The following is an 11,310-nucleotide window of genomic DNA, read 5'->3' as shown; positions in this document are numbered from 1 at the left end:
ATCAGTGGCTCTTAGCCACAAGGTGTATAGACAGGAACTCTCAGTCTGGGGTAAGTGATGCACTGTATTATTGATGCTTGGGGGGTCAACAGTGGGAGGGCTTCTGGTGTCCTGGCCGCACTGCTGGACCTCCTGATGGCACCTGGTATTTTTGGCCACTGTGTGACAGAATGTTGGACTAGATGGGTCATTGGCCTGATCCAGCATTGGCTTCTCTTATGTTCTTAAGATTTGCATGAAGAACATTAAATTGGCTTTTTAAAATATATATAACTCTGTATTCTTCCTTTCCCCTTCATTTCCCTTTCCCCCTTTCTTTATATAGACTAATAAAACTATATATATATACACACACACACACACACACATATATATATATATAAAGCTGGGAGTGGTCCAGGCCTCTCTGAACTTCTCAGAGGGCCCGGCGGGAAGAAAGAGCAATGTTGTAAGCCACTTTGGGTCCCCAGTGGTGAGGAGAGCATGGTATAAAAGTCTAAATAAAGTGGACTTTGAGCATCTCCACTGTCGGAAGATGCATGTGCTTTTGATGTTGTCTCTGCTTCCTGCATGTCTCTGAGGAGAGCATGGTATAAATGTCTAAATAAAGTGGACTTTGAGCATCTCCACTGTCGGAAGATGCATGTGCTTTTGATGTTGTCTCTGCTTCCTGCATGTCTCTGCTTCCTAGAAAAGCACAAAGAAGAGGTGTGATTTAGATTATGGCATTTCCCATTAATGTTGCCTCCCAGGGCACTCATTGGGGGACCTCAAAGTAGCTGTTTTATTGCGAAGAAATTTCAGGAACAAACAAACAAGAGATTTCTGAATTACAAGTTATTACAACACTCAGGACAATGGAACCTCCAGGGCTTAACAGTGATATTGGGTTGTTATCTCACTACACATGCTTTAGTTCTCGTTTCTATCCAGATTTAACTTTGTTGGTTTTAAAGGTGTCATTGGATTCAAACTTAGTTCTCACATCTGTTGTCAGCTCTTTTATTATCTGTTTGTCAATTTGCTGCTATTCACAGATCTTACCAACTGTTTTATTCCAATCTTAGCTGTACTTATGCATTTTGACTCTTAATTAGCCCTTCCTGGCAACTTAACCCCCCCTCGCTCACTCTATACCTATATGTAAAGCTTGAGGAATCGTGTTTCAGTGTATCTAAAGAAGTGTGCATGTATACAAAAGCTTATACACAGAATTAAACTTTGTTGGTCTTAAAGGTGCCACTGGACTCGTGTTCTAACAGTTACGAGTAAGTGTGAATAGGATACCATCTTATGCATGTTTACTGAGAACAGAATCCCATTGTTTTCAGTAGGGAAGCCATGTGGTGGAATATGGTTGGGGAAACTGTTATCCAGTTTTGTACCTGACTGCAGAAGTTCTGTTGCATTTTCCCCTCTCACAACAGCTTGATCAGTTGACAGGTCCCTTCCTCCCAATTCTCTTCTGAGTGAGAAGTTCAGTAAATCTAATTCTAATATTGTGTTGTACAGTGTTTTGATTAATTTGACTAACTAGCTATGATACAGTAAGTACACTGTTCATATTTCTGTGTGGTGGATGTGTGTATCCTGCACCTCTTTAAAATTGTGACTCAGAACATTGGTCGGCTTTGCCACCTCTTCACTTTTTGTAATCAACAGGCTGTATCAATGGAGATAATTATACCTTACCGGAGAGAGTTGTGGAAAACAGGTTCTAGGAGGGTATGTATGTCAGAGCTGTAGAATGCAGGGGAAGGATGAGAAGGGAAAACTTATTGTGTAGTCACCCTTACACATAAAATGGTGCACCGCTTGGTTGGTCTTCAGCGTTGTGCAGAGAAAGGAAGTTCTGCATAAATCGCTTGGCTAGGAAGCCAGAGCATAGAAGGTGGTGTGAAAGGAGGCACAGTGTCTGGAATGTATGAAGGAGACAAAGGGAGTGGTTAAGAAGCAAACCTATGAAGCGTGGGAGGAAGAGACATTTTTATTGGCAGGGGCAGACTTACCGAGCATTCTTGTGGCTACAAGGTGGCATTGTAATATAGTGGAAGTGGAGAAACTCTTTAAATTTGTGGGATATACTAGGATGCATTCATTTGAACAAGGCAGGTTTAATTTTGGGGGGGGGGGGATAAAAATTGATTGCCGAAGAAATGGGTTAAAATCTTTTGGAAAAAGTCATCTGTTCCTATCAGAGATTGCAGGAAGTGTTCTCTTTTTCTTGGCTGTGAATTCTTGAAAGTTCACTTATGTACATGTGGCCCTTTAGCCTCAGAGTCATTAAGGGATGTAATAAATATGGTTCCATTCAATGCTGTGGTTACTAAAGTTTGTTAGTTATTTTTACTCTTGGTTCTGGGAGGAAAAATAGCTCACACTTTGGTTATATTGTATCTCTGTGGATCTTAGCTCCTTATCATATTAGTTTACAACTTCCCCCAAAGGGCAAGACAGATTCTGTTGAAGCCTCTGCTTGGGGAAAACAAAATAAACTTTCAGCTTTCAGAAACAAAGATCTGAAAAATCCACACTTGTTCAGATAAATATTCCTATTATACCTGGTAAATACATATGTTCCTTTGGTCTAATTGCAGTTTTCAAAATAAATCTTGTCCACTCCTCCTGAACACAGATTCAAATAGACTTATTTGGTACAGGAATTGGAATGGGTCTGTTTACATGGTATGGATAAGCTTTCTTTTGAGCTCAAAGAGGAGGAAATCACTGGCAATAATTAAACTTTGGGACGAGTTGAAGGAGGAACAGCTATTTTGCAGAATAAAATATGTGTGGTTGAAAAGGGTTAAGGTTTCTCAGGAAGTAATGTTGGTACTCATTTGCTTTACCACGTCTTACTTTATTGGCTTGGGAGAGGGAGGGAGGTGGCAAGGCATTCTTCTTCAGTAGTGCTTTGAAATGTTGGTTTCATTTTGACAGATTTTCATTCATAGGCACTTTTTCCCTGCAGAAACACGATCAGGGGCAAGTTCTGTTGGACGTAGTTTTCAAGCATCTTGACCTGACCGAGAGAGACTATTTTGGTTTACAATTGGCTGATGATTCAACTGACAACCCGGTAAGCCGAATATATTTTCTAAGTGAATTGGTTATTTGCTGTTCTTTTGATGTTTGAGATTAAATTTTGCTTCTCAGGTAGCCCACTTGGTCTGGGTCTTATTTGGTTTCAGATGGTTGATTGGAGAATAGGGGTGTGAGAAAAGCTGCATTCTGAACACTAGGAGACTGGAGAATAAGGGTGTGAGAAAAGCTGCATTCTGAACACTTTCAGATAATTGTTGATATCCGATGCGGGATTTTTTTTCACTTTCTACCCCTGAAGCAATCTGGGAAACAATGTTCCAGAAGTTGGAGCATTCTAATTTTTTTCTGGAAGTATGTCCCCTCTCTTCCATGATTTATCAGGAACATTACAATACAAGTACTTCTAAGCAAAGTTTGCACATCTTGGTAGTGCTTGTTCATTCAGCATATAACCAGTGTTCACAAATAGGCTGTGTTAAAGCAAAAACAGCACTTTTCACTGAAGATAGAAAACCGGAGCTTGACATTCAAATATAGATTATAGCAGAGGTCATTTCGGGGGGGATCGCAGTTCCCCCGGGTGAAGTACGGGGGCGGGGCACATGATGAAGCCCCGCCCCCTGCTTCTGGCCGCCCCGCTTCCGGCCCTCATTCAGCCATGAGGAGGCAGGAGAAGAGGGAGGGTAAGTTGCTTCCTCCCTGCCTCTCCCCACCCCTGCCTGCCTGGGGCCAGGGAGGGCCTTCGTGGGGCTTCCTTGCACTCCCACCGGCCTTGCAAGTCCACCGCCGGGCCCCTCATGGGGCTCGACAGTGGAGCTGCAAGGCCGGCGGCAGCGGCTAGGACCGTTGGGGGCGGGGGGGTGTGGCCTTATGACACACTTCCGGTGATGTCAGGGGGTGTGGCATATGCTAATGAGTTCCCCTAGCTCTTTTTCTACGAAACGACCCCTGGATTATAGTAATGTCATGTTACTGCATTCATTAGAGTGTGAAGAATAAAATGGTAACGGTGATTTTTAAATTTGGTTCTGTCCATTGTTATACATACTATTGTGTTCTGAAATTTTTCATTATTATTATATCAGATCTGTTCCTTCCCCCCCCACTGTTACCATGTTGCTTATGTTGAAGCAGTCTCTTAGTAAGTTCGTAACTTTTATAGCTCTTTGGCCTGTGCAAGTGTTACCTATTTCAAAAAGGAAAGAAAAACCAGACCTGAATCTGGTAATTCACATTTTATTCTATTTTCCCTCCCTCTTGTCTTCAGTTACCTCTATTAAGAATAGAGTTGAGTAGCAATGATCATGTGCGCAGGTACAAAAAGGTCTTTTCAGGGTTAATTGAACCTGCTGTTAAGTTACTGCTTTCTGTGCATTTTATTAGTACTTGGTATCAGAGTGTAAGGTCTTCAGTTAGCTGTTCATTCTGATTGTCTGTGTCCCTTTTGAGTACCTTCATTGTTGATGACTTTCGGCCAGGTTTCCACAGAATCAGATTGATAGCTTGAAAGGAAAAGCAGCCTTGGTCCTCTGGTAAGAGCCCCATGCTCTTCCGTGTCTGGAGAAGGGAGTTTTCATGTCAAACGAAGTTTCAGAGCAAGCAAGAGCAGTGAAAGCAAACTTGCATGGATTCTGCCGGCTCCAAAGGCCATTAATACAAGAGCCTTTCTTCCCTCTCCTGAGTTTTCAGATACTCACTTGGCGGTAGGTAGGAATGAATGGCAACCAGGATCTGTCACTGGCTAGCAAGCCAAACCAAAATTTGGGGGATGTTGTAGCCCTTTGCCTTATCAAGAACGTCACTCCCTAGTTGATTAATTTTTCCAGAATATGGAAGGAATTCTGTATGCTGCACTGGGGAATCAGTTTGGTGTCGTGGTTAAGTGCGTGGACTCTAATCTGGGAGAGCCGGGTTTGATTCCCCACTCCTCCAAGGGCAGCTGCTGGATGACCTTGGGCAAGCCATAGTTCTGTCAGAGTTGTCCTTGAAAGGGCAGTTCTTGAAAGAGCTCTCTCAGCTGCACCTACCTCACAGGGTGTCTGTTGCCAGGAGGGGAAGGGAAAGGAGTTTGTAAGCTGCTCTGAGACTCCGAGTGAAGGGTGGGATATAAATCCAATCTCCTCCTCCTCCTTCGACATTAAGCCCCAGGATTTATATTTGCAATCCCACTATAGACAGTTAAAATGTAAAGATGTAAAGTTACTGGACATTTGGAAGCCATATGAAAATACTTTTGGGGGTGAAAAACAGAAATTTGGAGGGGAAATTAAAATACAGGCAATAATTTCTTATTAACCTTAAATTTATTTCATTGCTTTAACAATAAAAATGCATCATTTATAACTTAGCTTGTATAACTGTAGTACCGTGTTTCCCCGAAAATAAGACACTGTCTTATATTTATTTTTTCTCAAGAAGACACACCAGGGATTATACCACAAATGCATAGAAATCCTGCTAGGTCTTATTTTTGGGGTAGGTCTTATTTTCGGGGAATCAGGGTATTTGGCATATTTATGAAATTTAAAAGTATGCCTTAGATTTCTACAATTAACACAAGTCATTAGTTGGTTCTGTTCCAAATGTTAAAACAGATTTTATAACATAATTCTCGTAATACTGAATAAAGTTCAGTAGTTGGGGAACACAGTTCATGTATCATACTGTCTTCTAGTTTTTAATATTCTTTATCTCTTAATTCTCAAACTGAAATTCATTAAGTAGCCCATCACAGTGCTTTGGTTAATGCATTTCTGTCATCTAATGATTGTAATGGGGACTTACTGTGACCTGTTTTATTCTTCCAGCTGTTTATAATAATGAAAGTGCTTGTATAAGAATACAGAAAATATTTAATCAGTTGAAAAGTACTTAATGATATGTTATGATAGAAGGAGAGGCCTATGCACAGTGTCACACAGTGTGGTAGGGGTTGAGTGACTTTATTAGTTAGGGCACTTTAAATCAAGGCTAATTAAAGACTGTTGCTCTTGATATAGATCTCTCCCAGTTGTCCTGTACCAGTGGGGTGTTTAGTTGAGTGTGCAAAATGAATTCTGCATTTCGCAAATATATTGTCTTTTTTCTTAATTATTTTGAACATAACTCTAGCTGTTTAGTAGGCTGATCTTAAGATCCCAATGAGTTGCTTATGCCAGCATGGTTTATCAGTACTTTGTGCCCATATTCCAGCGGTTTATAATAATTAAAATGCTTGTGCAAGAATACAGCAAATATTTAATCACTTGAAAAGTACTTAATGATACACTGTGGAAGGTGGAGGGTATATGCATAGCATGGGATATGTGATGGAAACACCCCCAACAAAGTGCAGAGAGCATTGCCATTGCACCAGACTCCATAGGAACTTCACCACAAGCCACTGAGCATGGAACAGTGTGCCAGCAGTGCTCATGAGATGGGCAAACTGAAATAGGCTACTGGTGCATGCTGCCATGGCCATGCCCTCTGATGTCAGACTGCTTCTGCCCACACTAAAGTAGGGAATGTAGCCAATACAGCACCATTCTTTGGAAAGAGCACTGTGGCATGAAGAGGCATGGAGAGAAATATACTCCACTAGCCTGATACCCATGCTTTGCTACGGTATTTAACTTCCGTAAATCCACATACAGATGATGTAAAGTTTGAAATGTAACATTTGTTGTAGGAATTCTAATGGAGAAGATTGTAGTGTAAAAAATGAAATGAGACATACATACTTTTTTCTCTACTGAAGGACGTATCTGTAGACTGCTGGGGCAGGCTCCCTCATGGCTTTAAGCACCCTGCAACCGCTGCTGCACCTGACAGGTGTAGGAGGTGGGGGGAGTGTGTTGGAAGCTGGGCCAGCAGCATTGCAAAGGTGATCCTGCTGGGGTGACGTCCCTGATGGATTACAGTACCCTGGTCCTGCTCCTACATCTGACAGACCCCCGCCTATCTGGTGTTGGGGGGATTATGTTTAAAAGCATCAGGGAGACTGGGCCAGCAGCAGGGCTAAGGCAGTCTTGCTGAGCAAACCTCCCCGGCGGCTGTAAGCATCCCACCTCCTCTCCTACACCTTTTTTTTTTGGCCCCCCGGAGCGGATTTTTTATTGCATTTTTAATAGACTACAAAACTACAACGAAAAAATAGGAAGGGGTAACTACATCTAGGGAGAAAGGAAAGATAACAACAACTAACTAAAACCCCAAGTATAGGAGATCATTACAACAGCTTATATAAATGTTAATCTTAAAATGCTAGTTTTACTTTGAACATTGTCGGCTATGCTATATTTTTTGTCTTTTTATCCAATGTTTTAACCATTTGAGAGAGTCGCCAGAGCATCCCCCAATAAAACTAAAGTTTAAAGGCACAGTTCAGAGTCCTTCAGCCTTCATTTGTCTTATCTTTTCTAATATGTACGCCTGGGGGCAGCCGTCCCCTTGTCAGAGAGAGAGTCCTCGTTGGAAGACACTGAATCCAATTCGCCACTGGATTTGCTGTCATCTTCTTCCTTCTCGACCCCGGCTGGCTCTCCCAGCAGGACTCTCAGGAACTCACATGCTTTGAAAACAGAGTCAATCTTTTCTTTTTTATCTTGTATTTTGAAAATGACATCTTCTGGAATTAACCATCTGTAAACAATGCTGTTTGTTTGGAGAAAAAGGATTAGATCTTTATATTTCTTTCTCTTTTGTCTTATTTCGAATGGAACATCTTTTAGAATCCTGATGGTGTTGTCCCCGATTTTCAAGGGTGTTCCTGTTGTTGCTTTCAGGATAGAATCCCTTACATGTCGCGTTGAGAATCTCGCCACTATTTCCCCAAGCAGATTATTCTTTTTGATGTACACGGATAGGACCTGTAGACCACATCCGTTTCGCTTACAAGATACTCCGCTTTCAAATCTGTAACTGGGGCTAATGCTTCACTCAGGAGTTGCTTCAGATTCTCACCTTTTGATTCTGGGACCCCTTGAAACCGTAGGACCAAATTTGCTTTCTCCATTTGCAGCTGTAAAAGTTGTGTTTCTTCCAAAGCTTGTTTCTTTTCCAGTTTTTGCACCTTTTTCTTAAATTTTAGCGTTGGTGTCCATTTCCTTCACCTTCTCAGCTGTTTGTTTCATTATTTTTAAAGTCTCAGTCAGTTGGAGCTGCTGAGTTACCAGGCTCTGGTTTAGATTCGTCAGCTGTTGTTCTGTGCTAGCCATCTGGTCCAGCAGAGGTAGCTGCCTGTCCAGTGTAGGAGGGGGAGGAGTATTAGGAGCAACTGTGGAGGTGGGGCTGGTAGGATCACTTAAGGCATTACTGCTGGGGCAGGCTCCCTCGTGGCTTTAAGCACCCTGCAACCGCTGCTGCACCTGACAGACAACCGCCTGTTAGGTGTAGGAGGTGGGGGAGTGTGTTGGAAGCCATCAGAGAGGCAAGGCCAGCAGCATTGCTAAGGTGATCCTGCTGGGGCGGCGTCCCTGATGGATTAAAGTACCCTGGTCCTGCTCCTACACCTGACAGACACCCGCCCGTCTGGTGTTGGGGGGATTATGTTTAAAGGCATCAGAGAGGCTAGGCCAGCAGCAGGGCTAAGGTAACCTTGCTGAGCAAACCTTCCTAGCGGCTGTAAACATCACACCTCCTCTCCTACACCTGAGAGGCAGTGCCTGTCTAGTGTAGGAGGGGGAGGGGGGAGGAGTATTAGAAGCCACTGTGGAGGCGGGGCTTGCAGGATCACTAAGGTGTTACTGCTGGGGCAGGCTCTCTCATGGCTTTAATCACCCTGCAACTGCTACTACACCTGACAGACAACTGCTTGTCACGTGTAGGAGGGGGGAGCATGTTTGAAGCCATAGGGAGGCTGAGCCAGCAGCTTTGCTTCACCTCACAGTGAAGTTTTGCGCTTTGAATCAATGCCAACGGCCGTATTAGCTGACCGCTATAGTAGAACACCTAAGGAACATCGCTTATGTTATTTGTGGCTCTCCCGTTATTGAGGATCTTTCCCATTACATCCTTGATTGCTCATTGTATATCCAACCTAGGCTAAAATTTCTCTCTGGTATTTTATCTGTTTTAAGCTTTTATTCAGACCCTTGAGAAGATTGTATTTTTGTTAGCTGATTCTAATGTTAATGTATCCTATAGTATGGCTCTATTTGCCTTTGCTGCAAAGAAAATACGGGCCAACGTAGTTTCCAGGGGTACTAGTTAATATTTATCTTAGTGGGTATGCTGTGATTTAATTAACCGTTCATAACTTCGGTTTTATGGTTTCATAATATTTTAGATTGTACTCTATTTTACATAATTATCTATGTTTTATAGTATTTTTCTCTGTTTTTGGATTGTAATGGCCTATGGCTAAATACAATAAAACCCTCCTCTATATTAAATCAGCGAGTCAGCGAGAAGAACTGACAGATCCGGAAGGAAGATATATTATGCTGAAAATCAGATTTCCTGATTGCAAGAATAATACATTAATTTCACTTAATGCCCCAAACAATGCTAAAGAAAAATTTTACAAGATTTTTTTTCAAACACTATTGGTCTTTCATGAAGAAGTTATGATTTGGGAGATATGAATGGAGTAATTGACTTTAATAGAGATAAATAGAAAAAGGGGGTGGGGTAAACTACCTAAAATGTTTTTCGATATATGGAAACACTACGCCTGATCAGTGCATGGAGAGTTGTAAACCCAAGCTCTAGCGACTATACATTCTTTTCTGATAGTCATCAAACAGATTCTAGAATTGATGTGCTGGATATCCAAAACATTAACTATAAATTTAAAGAAGGCTGAAATGCAACCAAGAATCTTTGCAGACCATAACCCTTTATTAATAACTCAGCATGACGATTGAATTCAAAAGAGAAGATGGAGACTGAATGACAATCATTTGCTGCAAGAGGTTATATTTGCTGCAAGAGGATATATTAAATTATTTTTTAAAACTGAATCTTATAGATGAAGTTTCAGTAACTACAATCTGGGAAGCAAGCAAAGCTTTTATGAGAGGAAACCTGATAGCTATTGCAAGGAAGGAAAGGAAGGAAGGGAAGGGAAGGGAAGGGAAGGGAAGGGAAGGGAAGGGAAGGAAGGAAGGAAGGAAGGAAGGAAGGAAGGAAGGAAGGAAGGAAGGAAGGACAAAAATAATGGAAAAATCCAGACTTTGGAAGGACAGCATAAAAAATCTAAGAAGGTGACTTTAACAGAAATCAAGCAACTAAAGTACCAATTAGATATGTTACAAACTAAAGATATGCAGGAAAAAAATAAAATTCATGAAACAAAAGTATTCTGAACATGCAAATAAACCTGGACAATTTTTGGCCCACTGCCTAAGAAAAGAATAGGAAAGAAAAATGGTAACAGGAGTTAAAATGCAAAGTGGAATTACACACATAGAAAAAGAAATACACAGTTTCTTTCCTTCCATTTTAAAACAACTTTACAAGAAGGTTAATCATTCAGAATAATAATAATATATTAAAGATGCATCAATTCCAAACTTTACAATAGAAAACATAGATATTTTGAATCAAAATATCACAATACAAGAGATTTCACATGCAATAACAAAAATAAAAAAGGTGGGTTAACAGCACTGCATTATAAATGCCTGGAAGAAGAAATAATGTTTCCACTTCAAAAGGTAATGGATGAAATAAGCGAAGACAAGATATTACCTCAGACATGACAAGGAGGCATATATAACTCTGATTTATTAGGAGGATAATGATCCAGAGTTACCCCAGTCCTACAGACTGATCTTGTAGAATGTGGATTACAAACATTTCACCTCAATAATGACAGAAAGAGTAAAAAAATGGACAGCAAAAATAATATATCCTGACCAGACTTGCTTTGTATCAAAGAGGTTTATGAAAGATAATGTCCAATTTGTGATCGATGCAATTGAATTTGTAGAGAAAAAGAGACAAAAACTGGCATTTATCTTTTTGAATGCTGAAAAGGCATTTGTCAATCTTTCCTGGATTTTTTAATAAAAGGTTTTACAATGTCTTGATTGCGGATCTAAATTTGGAAATTGGATACATGGAATTTATGCAAAAAAATAAAAATGGAACTTTAACAGATGGATTTCAGATTGAAAAGGGACAATTTCTAACCCACATATAATGCTTCAACATGTTATAGAACAAATAGCAAAATTTGGTTCTTTCTCGGGATTCAAAATTAATAAGAAAAAAATAATCTCCAGATTTTTAACAAAACAAGAAGAGGAAAATATTAAGAAAATTACAGGATGTGAACAA

At 40.8% G+C, this 11,310-nt stretch overlaps 1 protein-coding gene across 1 annotated transcript in view; it reads left to right on the top strand.

Annotated features, from left to right (window-relative positions):
• The window catches only part of LOC107109934 (tyrosine-protein phosphatase non-receptor type 4-like), a gene marked incomplete at its 3' end in the record, with an annotated part of 67,709 nt that overhangs the window by 8,597 nt on the left and 47,802 nt on the right, over positions 1-11,310 (top strand). The window contains exon 2 of the mRNA XM_015410645.1: positions 2,972-3,079. Within this exon, the coding sequence (XP_015266131.1) occupies positions 2,972-3,079 (108 nt within the window). The remainder of the gene's footprint in view (positions 1-2,971; positions 3,080-11,310) is intronic.

The sequence above is a fragment of the Gekko japonicus genome, unplaced genomic scaffold (genome assembly GCF_001447785.1).
Source record: "Gekko japonicus isolate JY-2015 unplaced genomic scaffold, Gekko_japonicus_V1.1 scaffold4367, whole genome shotgun sequence".
In the NCBI taxonomy this organism is placed as follows: Eukaryota; Metazoa; Chordata; class Lepidosauria; order Squamata; family Gekkonidae; genus Gekko; species Gekko japonicus.
The sequence above is the reverse complement of the archived record's forward strand: the minus strand, read 5'-3'. Positions and strand labels throughout refer to the sequence as shown.